The sequence below is a fragment of the Rhynchophorus ferrugineus genome, unplaced genomic scaffold (genome assembly GCF_030347505.1).
Source record: "Rhynchophorus ferrugineus isolate W39M unplaced genomic scaffold, kcgeb_rfMv2 rfM1, whole genome shotgun sequence".
NCBI lineage: Eukaryota > Metazoa > Arthropoda > Insecta > Coleoptera > Curculionidae > Rhynchophorus > Rhynchophorus ferrugineus.
In genome coordinates, this window is record NW_027472580.1 from 26751623 (window position 1) to 26769694 (window position 18072).

An 18072-nucleotide genomic window follows, 5' to 3' on the forward strand; every position below is an offset into this window, starting at 1 on the left:
CGATTGGCCAAAACGTTCAGATGATAAAATAAACCGTTATTGTCAAATGTTCGTGAATACAAACGTAGTGTATTTTTAATCCAATTAATAGCAAATGCAAAAGTCTACAGGAGAACCCGAGGCAGTTCCTCGTCGTTCACAAGGACTAGTACTTTCACGAACATCAACACGGCGTCTTTTGTGTCTCAACTTGGACCAAGTTTCAGCTCTGGAACCCGTGGTTTCTTCACCTATTTTCAGTTTTTCACTAATAACCTTCAAAAGAAACCTATTAAAATTTCATGAAATTCTACTCATAAGTTTGTGAGTTATTGTGTTAAGAGTGACATTAATTTAGAACGCAGTGGACGTCCAAATGAGGTGGTTACACAAGAAAACTTCAAAAAAATCCAAAAAACAAAATCGTTTTGAATGATCGATAGTAAAGTTTTGTGAGTCAGCCAACATCATAAAGATATCAAAAGAACGAGTTGGTTTTATATTGCATGACCATTTGACTATAAGGAAGCTCTGTTCAAAGTGGGTATCGCGTTTGATGATGTTGATGATTCTCAGCAGTTTAAGGTCATGTTTAAGCGTAACAAATCGGAATTTTTGCGTTGATATGTAACAGTGGATGAAACATGGATCCATCACATCACTCCGTAGTCAAACCGATCGTCATCTAAGTGGATAGCAACTGGTGGCAAGCCTATTTTGAGGCAAAAGATAAATCGTTCTACAAAAGTGTTAAAATGTTAGAGTGGTACTGGAATGATTGTGTGGCTCTTGGGAGATTACGTTGATGAGTAGCCAATTTTGAACAAAAAACTGCAATTTCTTGGTTACGCCTGGGACTTTTCAGCCCATGTGTTATTACATAATGTGCATATAGTCCTTTCAAAAAGACAACGAATGCACATCCGATATACTGCCCAATGCAGTGTATAAAAGTGTAAAATTCATTTTTAACGAGGAGCGATTTTTTCCTTTTCATTTTACCCTAGTTAAATAGAGACACAATGCTCTCTGATACGTAGGAACTGGTCGACTGATCTTGTTTTGAATTTTAACCTCAAAACGTTTTTGATGATATGGGATCAAAAATGGTTAAATTGGTTTTTTATAAAAGTAGGACTAGAGTGAAGAAATATCAGTACTGTTAAAAAGAAGTATCAATATTTTGTTGTTATCCGTTACATCGATTTATTTTTTGAAAAATATCGAAACCTCTATATCGATATTTTTCTCTACGGCCGACATCCCTACTACATACACACACTATTTAGATAGAAAGTGATAGTTAATATCTTATTAAGTTATAACATATACTAGGCTCCTAATATTGATTATAATACTGTAGCTATCGACTAAATTACTACATAAATGTCGATCAGATCGGCTGAGTGTATTACAAGCTTCCCCGTGTACGTCTCCCACCCAATTCTGATAAGCCACCCACAGCGGATATTACATATATTTTGTTGAACATTCACTTAACATACAAAGTGAAAAATAAAGAAGATTCGCTCAGTACAACGTAAACATTTTATTTGCAAAAATATATGGTTATACACGTGTATTTATTATATTTTGTTGCACGAACTTCTTTGATGAATACCTGAAATTTACATCTGTCATTTGTTTTTATGATTTTAATGATTGTCTTTTCAGCACTATCTCTCACTTAATGTTTGGTAAATGGTAAATAGTTCTACTACCTCGAGTTTAAATGATTATCGAAGATTTACTCTAGCATTTTGTGATTCAACAATATACCACATTTATAAAGCCAGAAAGATAATACAAAAAGTGAAGTATTTCATGACAGAGTAAATAATGTTTTTTTTTTCAGTTTGCTTTGTTGGTATTTGGTGGAATTAAAAACAAAATTATCAGCTTCTTGTGAGTAATGATATAATGTTTTTATAATATAATGTGGAGTACCATACAGCCCACATTTTACACAAAACTTCACCCACCATATCGTTTTCTAGCTCTTTTATACACCAGAGGCAGCGATTCTAAAAAAGAGATTTTTGCGAAATCGAACACTTGAAGAATATAATTTCCAAAACATTGACAGGATATTTTGTTTGCCACCAGGACAATTTTTGCTTGGATTTTGCTTATTTCGATTAAATGTATTATGTCCAACACTATAAGTACCGTTTTAGTTGTCATTACTTTGGTACCATCTCGCATCAATACTCAACACTATAATGTAAAATCTAGTTTGGAAACTGCCTCGAAAAAATTTCAATGAAGATATTTTGTAAAGCATGTGAGATCTTGATCTGTACTATCAGGCTTATATATATCATGTTACAATAAATTTGCTGTTCGTTATAATGATTGTGAAGCCTCATGTTTAGGTTTAGCATTGAAAACTCATTCATTCAAATCACAATCATTTTATACAATCCTTATTATCCTTATTAATATTATATATATATATATATATATATATATATATATATATATATAAACTTTACTGACAAAAGTTTATCAATGTTTATGTCTTATATTTCTAAGATTTATTACATCAATGGAATACTTAAACGAATACCAACGAGGAAAAAACATCGGTTTCGGAAACTTTTCTAATTTTCTAGATGGCCTTTCGTGTCATTCACCACGAAGCTCAACAAGTCGATAGGAAAATTGGGCGAGACAGGAAAAACACATCTGAAACGTTCAGGGTAACGATGGGGAGAAAAGATATATTTGACCGATTACTATTCGTGATTGCTTTATTGCATATATTTTTTGAAAATAATTGTGTGAAATATCTTTTTAATATAGAATATTTAATATCCAAATGAATTTTTATTTTAGATAAAAATGGAAAAGAAGTTAATATACATTTAGTATATTCAAACTTTTGTAATTTTTTATATTAATTATTTTATATTGTAAACTTTTTATATTTTATAGCTACAGTTATTAATAATGAGAATATATATATTTTTTATTGAAAAGCTTATCAAGCATAAATCATTAAATAAGCGCATATTATTGAAAAAGAAATTAAATTGTTAGGCGTTTGAGCGGAGGAATTGTTTGATATGGGAGAAAATCAGTTAGGGATCCCAAAATTATCATTATCTACAGTTTATAGTTGGTATAAAAAACGTGAAAGAGGCTGCAACTCGGATAGATACATAAAACCTGATCCTCTTTTAACCGTTGTTGATCCTAAAAATATTGCTGTAATGAAAAAGATGGCCGAAGAGGGTAACCAAGATATAGATTGGGTCCTCACAATAAGATCAATACTGCACGAAGCTTTACGTTTGAAAATATAGTGAGTCGATTTATGCTCCGGCATCTAAAAAATTTACAAAACTAATAGAAAAAATGTTTAAAATTTGCTAACCAACTTAATTTTATTTATCAAATTGCAGCATTAACTGCGAACAAAGTCACAATTACAGGACATCCTTTTTCAGTGTTACACCTCATAGATTTATTTATATAATATTTAATTGTTAGGTAGAAAGTTAATTTGAAACTTCTAAAGAAAATCACAAAAATAAACTATAATGTGGACTAATATGTGAGTATACCATAAGGTTTTAAAAAATAATATATAACTAGAAAATCTAATATCTATATAGATTTCAAAATTTCTCATTAGATCACTGCTTTATTTCTCATATCGAAATGATGATGTTGTTCAAGAAGTGTATTATGTATGTTATGTATTTAATTTGATTGTGTTGTTTCTATTCTTGAATCATATTTTTATGTTAGCTTAACATCTAGGAACTATAACTTAAATTCGAGACTAACGCCTAAATATATTGATATCTGGTATCTTTGTTAAAATTCAATATTTCGTGGTTAAATATGATTACTCATTTTTACTCAAAACAATATAAAACAAAATTTTGTCCTGTACAAAATCCTTAAAATATAATTTCAAATACAACAAAGAGTTATTGTCCCCGTCGGGAATCGAACACGCGACCTCGGTTTGGAACCTAAACGCTTTAACCGTTACACCGTAGAAGCAATTGTCTACAATATTTCTACCAGATCTTATATGCTATAGTTAGTGCTTAAAAAGCAAACTACAAGTCTTTTGCACTGAACGGCTTCCGATTTTCTGTAACATCAACTCATCAATAACATTATATACAAATATCTGATTATTGCAGATAAAATATGTGAAACCCTTGTACGTGCTTTTGAAAATTGAGGTTTTTCCTCGATTTCCCCCCTTACCCCCATTAGATACTAATTTGGTTCCACTGGGACCACCTCGGAAGTGCACTCTTTCGAAGAAAAAAAAATTGAACATGGGCCCACAATAGATGGAGAAATCAGCGAACATACATTTAAAAAATATATACAGCCGAACATAGAACCTCCTCTTTTTTCGAAGTCGATTAACCATTAAAAATAAAAATTTTACTACCATTGACCATTGAGACGATTGATACCATGATACGATTCTAATAATAACGTACTAACTTAATTCACGTGTGCCAAAATCCACAAATACAAATCACAAAATTACATACGTGAAAATGAGTTTTCTTTTTTTTTTGGCCTGGAACCGGGTAGGGGAATCCTGTTACGGATACCTGATCCTGAAGACCCGCAGGAATAAGCGAGTTGGACTAGTTATGTGGAGACTGCCTCTGGGCTACCCACTAAACCCCACCCTATCAGCTGATCCAATATATATACTTCTTACTGTTAGTAAGGAGGGTGCCCGTAACCGGTAACACCGTTTAGAGGCATTAAGTTTTCTTAAATGCTATCAACCTTTTGGTGTGAAACTTGATAAGAGAGAGAGGAATAATACATCAAGAATAAACAGGAATTAAATATTAGGTTTAAGAAGAAGGTATTTAGTAGAAGGAAGCTCGATCCGGTCTCTCAAAAACGGATATCTGATTTATAAGCAATGCTCAACATCTTTATCATCTAATACCATCGGAATAGTATAGCTTCTATACTATACAATCAGACAAAATGATCGAGGGAGAATGCTTAGTGGTGGAATGAAGAATATATCAACAATCACGTTAATAAAAAAAAACTCTTCAGCTGGATATTTTGAAAGTCATCTATCATTTGAAACCACCAAATTTGGAATTACTACTGCAGTAGTTTAATTGTTCAATGATGAAACAAAGCAAACTAAAGCTTTTAAGCTACGTGATATTTCAATCGTTTATCTAATTTCGAACAAATACAATATTAATTTCAGCACCATTATTTCTGCCATTTCCTGAACGGTAATAATAAAATTAATGATATGTTACACAACGACCGTTGTTTATTGAAATAAATTTCGACCCTCATGGGTGGTCTTCGATAAAAATGTTTCATTATCCATATAATTCATTATCGTTTATTTATGCTACATACATTTGAGTGATAAAATAAAACAGTAATTACTACTGAAAAAGTATTGAACAGGTGAAACACAACAAATAAAAATGTTTAAGTTACGTGATAATTTTCTTATCTAATATTTCGAACCAATATGATATTAATTTCTGCACCATTGTCATTTCCTGATCGGCAACAATAAAATTAACGATACGTTGCATAATAACCATTGTTTATTGAAATATATTCAAATTAATGTTTCTCGTGGGTGGGCTTTGACGAAAATGTTCCAACGAATGGACATAAAAATATTTATGTGCTTCTTAACACCATACGAAGGTATCGAATTATTTAATGTCGCGTATTCCATTGTGAATAATAATAATAACGTATATTAAATCAACCATTATATTCTAAATTATTGCTCTGGTATAAACAACATGAATAGTGAGGTGGACATTTTCAGTCTGCGAGTACAAAGAGCAACTGGGAATATAAATACTGCTTCAGTTGAAATACATTAAAAGTGTTATGATTTATATTATCAACAACATCGCCATTATTAATTGAGCAAGAAAAAAGTATGTGTTATTTGCCAAAACAATGCAGTGGTCCACACAATATATGTTATGTTTTTGGTCAAATCAAATATATTTTATTCAGGTATATAATGTTATGAATTCTGTATATATATATATATATATATATATATATATATATATATATATATATATATATATATATATATATATATCCATACAGCAGCAAATTATTATGTAGAATTAATTCAGATGTCCTTCATATTAATTTTTAAATAATATTTTCTATGTTTGAATTTGGGCTTATTTTAGCTACGATGCTAATTTAATGAATTCATGAAAGTTGAATGGTGAAGTTGAAGAAACTATGTATCGATTTTAAGATATTAAAACCCATACATTCTAATAAATCCGTAAAAATAAATATACTTTGTCGGAAAACAACATTTTATCTTGTAATATATTTATTTAATATATTATAGTTAATTTAAATACAAAAAAGATTATGTCTTTAAGTGATTTATTCAGATAGCCAAGAAACGTTCAACGCTAGACGGCCTAACTGGCATTTAATAATTTTAGTTTTATTATTGAGACATAAAAACACTCATTCATTTCTTTTAACATAAGAAATATCAATGAAAGCCGCCTGGATATATTTGTATAAGTCAATAAAAATAATAACAAATTACACAACAGCTACTATATTTGTAAAATCCAGTTAATTTATTACTATATTGTGGGTGTTTTTTTACTGTGTTTTTATGCAAAATTTCATACATGTACGTGTGCTTATAAAGTTTCCGCCAATATCTAAATTCTTGTAAAATCAATCATCAAAAAAGTATATAATTTTTCTTTTTATTAAACGATGTTGAGTATTATGATGGGTTTTATACATTTATAAATGTTAATGTGATTATAAAAATCAAGTGTTGGAAATAGTTTATGATCTGATATAACGGGCTAATTCTATATTATTTAATTCCTTCTTACAGTTTAGGCTCCTTACTTCTTGGCACTTGATCTACAACTGGACATGATATTTAAACCACGGTCTTCTGCACTAAAGCCACCCTCTGACGAGTGACTAACTGTAATTTCACAACTTCGATATCAAATAAGAAGTATCGATATGTCCATATCGATTCCAACATAAAATAACATACAAATACATATAACTATTATAAATCGTAAATATTATTATGTAGTGTCTCTCAATGTAATGACAGCTAGAAATGCTATTCTGATAAGCATTTCTACAGTTTACTGTATGCTAATGTAGGTCACCTGGAAGTTGTTCAAATTGTTAAAAAGAAACGTGCGTCACTTTGTATGAGGCTCAAGAAACTGTAGTTGCTTGGACGACAATCTGAAATAACAGTCCACGATAAACTGTTATACACAAACACATTTTGAAGCCAGTGTGGACCTACGATGGGCAATTATGGAGTTGCACAATATTAACATGAACCAAATTTGCCAAAACAAAGTTCCTCGTAGCATTGTTAACGGCCCATGGTACATTAGAAATGAGAACATCAACAAAGATCCAAGGGTTGCAAGGGCCAGCGAATAATTTAAACGGTTTGTGAAAAAAATATCACGAGAGATTGCGTAAGTTCTACAACTGTTCCACTTACCTGGAGTTTTTAAAAGATAAAAACCTATCAGGACTGAATCTTAGATCTGAGTTTTAAGAATAATATTAGTGTGTTTTTAAGCAAAAATTTTGATGCCTGTAAAAATATTGGGAGAAAATATAATTAATCTTAGAGAAAGATAAAATATGCCCAATAAAACTGTAAAGCTTTTAACAAGAAAATATCACAAGTTTACAAATTCGAGTCAACTTTTGGAACCGAGCAGATGAGAACGATTCTTAAGGGACGAAGGCAATAAGCGAACTGTTAGATCCTAATACGTGAAACAGATGCCAAGTGGAATAAACGGCTCAATTCAACCTCTGTTCATGTCTGATTTATACTTTTTATTCAATAAATGATAAAATAGTAACGTAATGAATGTATTGAATATTTGGAAAACTATAACTAATTTTAAAAAACGGGCTGCTGATTTGTGTTCAGCCCCCCTATTTATCTTATAAACAGCTTCTGGTTGTTCAGGTACCATGTATCAAAACCGTGTATACTTGTGTATAAAAATAAATATATGTTTTACAAAATATATCTAAGACTGTACGTGTTATGGTTTCATTTGAAATTTTGCAAAAAGCTTTTGTAAAACGCGAACTACCACTTAGAATAATAGAAGCGGCCATACATTTTATATTTACCTAGGTTATATGCATTGTTAACAAACAACGGTTCTTTCAAAATTCAACAATCCTCTCCTGAAATCCGAACCAGAAAATATAATAAAACGCGAACTTTTACGATAAATTTGAATAATTCTGACGTTTCTCATTGTGTCCGTGCTACAAAAGCCGCACGTCTGTTCCATGTCATTCTTTTCCTATTCAGCGGAAACAGACAAAATATGACTGAGAAAGAGACAAAAAAATGCAGCGCTGTTTTGTACAGTTTTTCCATTCATGCTACGGCGGTTTCATTCACGAAACCGCCTTCATTCACGAATATATTTACATTAATTGGCCAACTACCATACATAAATCATACAGTAGAGGTGTAAGATATGACTTCGTGTTTGTTTCTTTTCGTGAGAGCACCCACTGTTATCGCATGAGTTAAATCACGTTATTTTCCGTCACTGTAACTAACTCCTGAATATTTCAATGTATATTACATGAGATTTTTCTGATATATCCGGCTTTAAAATCTTTATTCAACAGCGACTTCTTTTCAAAATATTTTATTAATGTCCCTGTAAAATACCTGCATTATACTACAATACTACAATTAATTGAAGAAAGTTATTGGGCCGACCAAGTGCTCTGAACTGAACAGTAATATTTGTTAAACAAAATTAACGGTAGTTTATTATGTTGTAGCAGTTATTAAACTGAGATGATGATGATTTTGGTTCACAAGTAAACGTTTTCAGGAAAAAAAGTTTTTTTTTCTATTTTAAGATTTAAATTCACGCCAAAATGAATTAAAGTCGTTTATTTTATGTATTAATTATGAATTCTACAGTAGGTAAAATGATGAAACGATAATAAAACCTCGGAAATGTTCATACAGAATAAAGACGTTTTTCTACTGCGCTTGTTAAAAATATATCGATATATCAGTAAAGTTAATAAAAATACATTTATATATTTTCCAAATCAAAACGATTCCGAAGCGAAAAATTATGAAAAACGATTTTTCAGCAAACCGATATATTTTCCAAACCAAGGACCGTTTTTTGCCATCCATCACTGAACAGTTCGCTTTGATTGGTGTTTAACTTGTCATAACGAATTTTTGTATGTTCTAGTATATTTATGTTTAATTTTTGCACCTCCACAAAATCTCTTAAACTTCTTAATCGTCTTAATGAAATTGGGAGCATCTTCTGACTAACCAGTACAGTTCTTTGATTGTGAATCTGATCTATTTTTTCTGCCTGTTATGATGACCAATTATTTTAGAAATATTTAACATTATTTGTTTTGCAACAATGATATTCCATGTCAAACAAATTACTTAACAAATTTTTTGAGGTTAACAGGCAAAATAAGATATAATAAATTTACATTGATTAATTACTGGAGCTGATATATACTTTTCAAATATGTTTTAAATATATTTGAGAGTATGCTTTTTACCAATTAGGGTTTATCTAGACCGGACCTACTGTTCAATCACGGTCCTCGGCCAGAGATTATCCCAGAAGGCATCCAGCCTTACACAGCCTGGCGTGACTGGGATCATTTTCCATTATCGGATTTTGCACTCTTGTCTAGGGACAATCACAAATGTTAAACCATCTCAAACATAAATTTACGAGCATGCGCCAGCAGGATTCGAATCGCGATTATCGCAACAGCAACCATTCTGTCGCCTATACCACTGCGCCAACCAAGTCGGTTTTTCAAAAATTTACAAATAGCAGAAATACTACCATCAATATTGTACACCATACCACTTTACCTAAGCAACACAGTCTTTTGAAGGTAAATGCTGATATATCAAAGTTTAATATATGAATACACGTGTGTGATTAGATCATTTGTTATTCCGTAAACAAACTTGGTCATTAAGTTTTCGGTTGTAGAAGACATTATAATGAGGATATATAAGATTGATCAACTAGACAACAGTCGAAAGTCTAAAAGGTTGAAAACATATATAGGATACAATGTATAGGTTGTTAAGTATAATATCTGAATAATTTGATTGTTATTGAATATCTGTACATATGAATATTAACATAATCGTTTAAAAACCAAAATTGTCACGTTATTGTTATTATAAGGAGAAATGACACGTCCGGTATTTATTAGATTAGAATTATGTGTATTATAGAATTAAACTTAAATATATTTAAATTCTTTATATATCATAGAAATAAAACAATAGGTTTTATTATAAAGATTCATTTGGATATTTCTTATATTACTAGTTGCTGTCTAGACCATAGTCATGCAATATGTCAAAGAATCGCACGGGTCCTTACCCGTATGTACCTTTCTAGGAGAATTCTGATATCAAATTAAGCAAAACAACTTACGAATTTAGCAACATTGTTTCCAGCTCTTTAATATTGTATAAACAATACTGTTGCTAATATACAACGTGGGACAAAAGTCTCGTTGATTTTTATTACCTGTAACTTTGCTCAAAGAAAAAATAAGTAAGTTTGATTTTCATAAAATGTTTATTTGGTCCTTACATTTTTTTTGTTATGATTGAAAAAAATCGGCTAAATGGTAACCGCGATTCTCTATGCAACTTTCGGTACTTTTTAAGGCATTATTCAAGACATCCTACAACATCTGAGGCTGAATTTCTTCAATTTCATGACTAATAGTGCCTTTAAGATGTTAAAATGGTTTGGTGCTTATTCACATAATCTTTTGATTTTAAAAAACCCCTTAAGGAAAGGTTTGGTGCTGTTAAATCTGGCTGGCCGTGCTAAATCGCCACTTTGCGAAATTAGTCTTCATGAAAAAACGTTATTCTGTAATTGAATTGTTGAACGAGCTATGTGTGCTGTGGCCCCATCTTGCTGAAACACATGTCCTCTAGTTCTTGCTCTTCTATTTCAGGCACAAGAAAATTTCGCATCATGTTTTGGTACCGTTCAGCAGTAGCAGTAATGGCAACACCTTGGTCATTTTTAAAAAATAGGGATCAATGATGTTTCCAGCATGAATAGCACACCACACAGTTGTTTTTAGTGGATGCAATGATGTTTCATGAATTAATTGAGGATTCTATGTTCTTGAGACTCTGCAACACTATCGCGCACCAGAGCCACAATTTCAGCGTTACGAGACGTCCGTTGTCTTCCAAAACGAGGTCCTGAACGGAACCTGTCTGCTGTCGTACCGTAATGTCGAAAATTAATATGTAAATGATAAATTGTGGTTTTGTGAAGCAGTGTACGATTAGGATATTTTTGACGAAATTTCCGCTAAGTAATAATAATAGAACGATTATTTTCAATAAATATTGTCACTATTTCTGATCATTCTTGTGGCGTATATTTATCCACAATAAAATTTGGACGTCTACATAACACAATGGTTGAAACGGAACTGAGCTAAACGTCACATAACCAAGATGGCGCACAGTCAAAATGGTAACGGGACTTTTACCCCATCTGTTATTAAATTTTGTTTTATATTATGTTCCTCAACTATCTCGTTATTCCTTTGAAATGACTTTCGATATACGAGGAACAGCGCGACCAAACAATCAATTGTGAATTATTTATTACTAGAAAAAATGACTTATCAGTCTAAATTATAATGATATAGCAGTTAACATTTCAAGTCAATTAGGTGAATATTCAGAAAATTATAGTGAATGACAATTTGAAAAACGTCTTGTCGCGAAAAGCCAGATCCAATTGAGACTTTAATTTTGTGACGTGTTTTTTCCTTGCGAAGTACATTTTTTTTATTTATTGTTATATCTGATTAAAAAATCAACTTCGATTCATTTATTACAAAGTCAGTTATATACCACAATTGGAATGCGAAAATCTTTTAGAATTAAAAATCGTTTGGTACAAGAAAATTCAAAATATATCTGCTAATTGTTCCAAACTCGAAGTTAACGCTTCAGGAAAAAGTAATTAATTTGATTTTATTACTTTGTTGGTTAATATACAGAAAAAATATAATAATACTATTTACTTGACATTACTCTATAATGAAAAATTATGAGGGAATATCCACTGTTATTTATCAGTGGTAAATAATGGATATTACTATAATAGAGTGATCAAGGCTCCGATGTTTATACTGACTGCCTATACTATAAAAATTCATGAGCAATCTTATGATTCTTATATTTTTCAAATTAAATTAATGCAATAAGTTATTACTGCAGTTTTTATAGCTATACTAATAATGTTAATTTTGAAGAGGCGATTAATTATGAGCAGTCAATTATTATTATTTTTAAATCAAGTTAAATTTAGACATTACATTTTCTCTCCCATTTTATTATAAATTATTCTAGCGATTTTCGTAATATTCTCCCTATTAACTTCAAATAATTACTTGGAAAATTAAAGTCATTGAAGACTGCCGAGTGACAAGCATGAAATTATAGAATCGGCTTTAACAAAAATGTCCAGAACATCGTTTTGAGTCAATTGAGGAGACTAAAGCCGAACCAAAGAAGACTGTTTAAAAATTGTTTCGAAGATTGGAACAAAACGTTGCAGTGATTGCTTTGTATTCAAGAGTTATTACTTTAAATTGAATAAAATATGTTACGCAGTAGTACCCAAGCATCCATACTGCAATGTAATTTTAATAGTAAGATGAAAAATCGGCAGTCCAAAAGACTTCACCGCTGTATTACCGGCTGATTTTGTAATTTTACAGTAAATCATAACCAACAGTAAAATAATTAATATTAATTTAACTTTTATTAGTTATAAAACTTCATAAAGTTACAAATTATTTCTCAACTAAACGAACTCAACTGAACTATCTATTATACTATTCCATTATGTTAAATCCCATTATCACCTTAAATTTTCCACTGTTTTTATTTTACCAATACTTCATTAACCTTTTAGATGCTTGTCATTCTCGTCAGGTTTTCGATTTTGTAATTTCACGTTCAACAATAAAAGAATTAATGTCGTATTAGTCATGTGTGAGTTTATTTGTTTTCGGCGTGATTTTCTCAGAAATTTTGCTGGTCAATAAAACGATAAAAAATAATTTGCTTTGTTTGAATTTGTAAAGGGGTCATTTCCATACTGTATTCCAACGAAGTAGCATTATATCGAGGCCACTTTTCGAATATTTTTTTATTATTTAATTAATACATTGTTACTAGTCGCTTCCGTCTAACCTACAATTTGTCTTTATCATAACTTAAATCTAGGTATATAACTAGGAGGACCCATCGGCCCTATCTCAGTCTCTGGTGAAATAATGCTTATACAAGTCACTGCTGTATTTTTCAATATATGCACCTCAATACACAACACTACACAAGATCAGATGGTTTGATTCTTTTGAGTCCTGTTCTGGTGGTATCCAAAAGCTGCAATATTTAAATGTTCTCATGAGAATGGAGTCTTTCCTCATGCCCCCTTGCAACTCTCTTGATTTCTTGACTGACTGTGGATATCTGAAGGTCTTAATGTAGGTAATCAGTCCTATAGTATTTCGGTGCGCCTACAACAGCCCTCAGGACTTTGTTCTGAAAAATTTGTATTTTATTTTTGTTACTCTTTGGAGAACATCCCCATAATTGAACTCCGTATGTCCATAGAGGTATGCTTATATAATAGTAATTTATTATGTACTGATAATTGTGATTTTCTTCCAATTAGCCAGTACATATATATATATATATATATATATATATATATATATATATATATATATATATATATTTCAATTCCAATTCTCTTCTTTTATTCTTTATATGTTCCTTCCAGCTCCAAGATTCATTCCGATATATTTAGCGTTGTTGCTATATGGAATGATAGTATTATTTAATGTTATTGGTGTTTGGTTTGGTCTATTTATAGGTAAACTGTACATGTACAGATTTACTTTCATTAATTCTTATTTTCCAACCTTGTGTCCAATTATTTATTTTGTCACTTGCCTGTTGTAATTTTCGTGATGCTTCTTCGCAGTATCATCAGCAGATGTAGCCTTCGTAATATTCTCCAATTGTGGTATATCAGAAGTGTAGAGTAAATAAAGCATTGGTCCCAGTACACTTCCTTGTGGTACACCTGCTTTAGCTTTTTATATTGTAGAGTACGCTTCTTCTTCTTCTTTAACTCTAAATATTCTGGTTTTAATGTACGATTTTAATAGTTCGGTGTGTTATTTGGCCAAACCTTATCGAAGGTTTGTGCTACATCTAAGAATATAGCTGAGCATACTTTTTTACCTTCGTAGGCTTTACCAATAATATTTGTTATTTTGTGGACCTGGTCAATTGTTGAATACTTATTAATAAACCCAAACTGGTATGTTGGTTTTAGTTTTTTTCTGAAGATGATGTTTAAACTTTAAATATTCAGAGATGCAAAACTTCAAAACATTTTAAGATTTAGTATTTATTGTTTTTTTTTTAGTTTGTTATTGAGTTATTCAGCATGTACAGATGCTAATTATGGAACGCTCAAAGGTGCTTTTCGACATTCATTACTTTTGTTGTTTGATTTGTACAAATCTATTGCCGAAGCTTATCAAACCATTTTAGGTGGTAATACTGCCCTCGCCTAATTAGTACTTGTTCAGATAGATGCAGCATGGCTTGGAAATTGCATCCATTATTGTATCTGACAGAAAGTTGGAAAACACTATTGTTTTACTAATTTTTCTTAATAAATACATTTTTAAACTGTACAAATTATCAACATCACTATTTTCTCAACATTTAATGTTTTGAAACTATGAATAAGTGATTATTTTGGATGCAGAATTAATGTCATTTGTTTGTTCTAGGTTTACAGCTGCGCAGTGGTGGCAGCACTGACGCTGGTGACGCGCGTATGCCCGTTAATGATGGGTTGGTGCGCAGCGGAACCAGTAACCACCAATACGATCCCGATTATGCCCGCATGGAGGCGTGGCTTGACGAACATCCTGACTTCGTACAAGACTATTTCCTCAGGTATCATTACATTTATATTGCTAGTAAACTAACATTAAAAAGATATTTGGCATTACCTTTTTTTATTAATCTCCTAGAACTTCAACAATATGCCCGTGTGCAATAAGTATTATTATATGTATTTAGTTATATAATATAACCATCCCGTCATGTAGAAGATCGCTTCAGTAAGTGCTGTACAACTTATAATCTAAATCTTATTCTAGATAGTATTCTAACTTATTTTAAAGCCTATCCTAACTTATTCTAAAAACTGTTCTAGCTTATTCTAGAGATTATTAAATCTCACTCTATATGTCTATTAATTAGTTCCTATGGTAGATTTGCGCCCTATCATCCAGTATATTTGGTTTAGTTCAACCACAAGTTGTTTGCGTTTTGTCACTATATGTTTTTTTCATGTCAAACGTTGATCGAAATGCATTCCCTGATATTTAACGTTGTCTGGGTAGATTGGGTAGATTTTGTCTCATTTTCTTTGATACGCCAAGTTTTCAATCCCAATTCGACTTTGTTAAGATGAAGTTGTAGGTTTCTTGTGGCTGATATTGGCATTACCTTGTGACCTAGTATTTCATATTGATAATTGTTTTTGGTAAAATTACTTTTATCAATACTGCGAAAAGTGTTCTACCAGTACACATAATAATTATATAAAAATAATATAAGTGGCTTTTTACATATCAAAATATTTATAGAATTATTTTTTATTTAAACTTCTCATTTGGGACCTTGTTTGTTAGCTAAAATTGTGGATTGTCTAATACTGATGATCTTTTAACGAAGTTATTCTATTTAAGCAACTGTCATAGCTGAGTTTCCCTTAGGTACTTTCAACCTGTTATTTTTAACTGGCCCCTTTTAGCCTAGGGATAAAGAACACCTGACACATCTGTTCGAATCGAATATAACTTTGATATAGTGTTCCTTTAGAACTACTTCACTAAGTTTTATTGTTTCTTGAAGGGACTAGAACTGTTTTTTTTTTTCTTTTTTTTTCTATTTCACTTTTTGTAGGAGTTGAGCATTGATTGTATTGCTCATTTGAAGAATCTTTTTGTTTACATCCTTCAAGTTGTATCCATTTTAACAAAGGACATGTTCATTAATTTCATTCTCTAAGAAATCTGGTAAAACGGGTCTATATGGGTCTTATAAATTGATTTAAGGACGTTTTTTTTTGAGATGGGTGATGGTGTGACGTGGTCTGAAAATATATATGTATGTTTGTATGTGTCGATGTCTTCTATACTTGATATCCTTGTTGCCTATTGTCCTTTTCTAGAAGTAAAACGTAACATGAAAACAGAAAAGAATCTCTGATGTGAAAGATCGCATAAGTCTCAATTGTAATGTTTAGTTATCTTTTGAAATTTTAATAGTTATATATATATATATATATATATATATATATATATATATATATATATATATATAAAATAGCGTTCAATGCAATTAAGATGTTTGCTGTCATTAATTCGTAAAACTGGACAAATAATTTGGTAAAATAGTGAGTTAATTATAACACCAGAAATATGAGTAATTCAGAAATTAACCTCGCTCTGGACAGCAAATCAAAGATTTGGAGGCACTACTCAACGAGGCACTATTCAAGGGGTTTTCATATAATTGATATTCATCAGAATAATTCACAAACAAAGCAATTCGATTCATTATAAAATGAAACAGAGGGACGTTGAAAGACGATGTTGCATTTGCGAGCAATTGATTCAAAGACTAAGATGAAATGCTATTTTTTTGCCTCAGATTATTACTAGAAAAGAAAACTTGATATAACATCAAGAAGAAACATTAGACTCTGTCCCATCAATTATTGTTAAAGCCGATTATGGATAATTCAGAAATTATGATTTGTGGTGGAACTGGCGAAACCTAAAGGATGTTATATATTGTGTAATTGAGCGCCTCTACTAACTTGGCTATTCCGTTATGAGCAATCTGATTGATTCGTTTTTTGAGATACAAGCAAAAGTCCTGTACTAATATTTTAAACGCAGCAAATTCAACACATTTTCTAGGTTTAGATAAAATATATACTAGATTAAAAGCTGGACATTGTATGAAAAATTTGAAAAAAAAAATTAAAATGTACATCGTACTATTGCAACGAATGGCGAGCTCATGCTATGTTGAATTTTGATCAACATGAGCTTAGACTTCATGAAAGTAACATTGATGTGAATCCTACTGTGTTAATATATTTCCATTTTTTGAATTCATCGATCGAGCGAAAATATGTTGTCTTTAAAAATACAAAAACAGAGTCGCAATCGATTAAATAAAAAATTATCTAGTGTATTTAATGACAACAAGAAAAGGGATGAAAAAATTGGGCGGCAGTATCAAGTTTAACCCATCAAGCAACATGTTTGCAAGAAAAATATTGAAATGGGATAGGGATTAGATTTATTAAATATTCTTAAACAAATTCGGCAAATTTTTCTCACCAATTTGGGAATTTGACTCTGTTAACTCTGTTGATGATATTAACTTTGATTAAATAAAATGTTTTTGTTACCAAACCTTAATTAAACTTATAATAACAATATAAATACACTTATTGTTAACTACATGCAAACGGACCAAACTAATTTGTACTCTCAGAAAATATATTTTTTGTACATGGTAAAAACCTGATATTTTATTGACAACTCAATGTAGAAGCTCTTTCCAAATACGTCAGTATATATTATAGATAGAAACATGTTAGATAAAAGAAACAATCATCAAAAACATAAAGATCCGAGTGGATAGGCCCGACTTTTTATAACCGTTAATTTTATCTATCTCCGGTTTGTTTGTCCATTTCATAAGATCCAGTTTACTTTTTATTGGTCCTAACGAATTCCAACGCAACCCGACACAAACTGTGAAATATAATTAGAGAAACAAGTTTATTTCTATCGGATCTTATTGTTCGACGCCCAAAAAAAGAAATGCTCTCC

At 31.0% G+C, this 18072-nt stretch overlaps 1 protein-coding gene across 7 annotated transcripts in view; it reads left to right on the forward strand.

The window, feature by feature from the left end:
* The window catches only part of Pde11 (Phosphodiesterase 11), a 456074-nt gene that overhangs the window by 357794 nt on the left and 80208 nt on the right, over positions 1-18072 (forward strand). For all 7 annotated transcript variants that reach the window (XM_076419154.1, XM_076419157.1, XM_076419153.1 and 4 more), the window contains one exon: positions 14938-15106. In XM_076419154.1, the coding sequence (XP_076275269.1) occupies positions 14938-15106 (169 nt within the window). The remainder of the gene's footprint in view (positions 1-14937; positions 15107-18072) is intronic.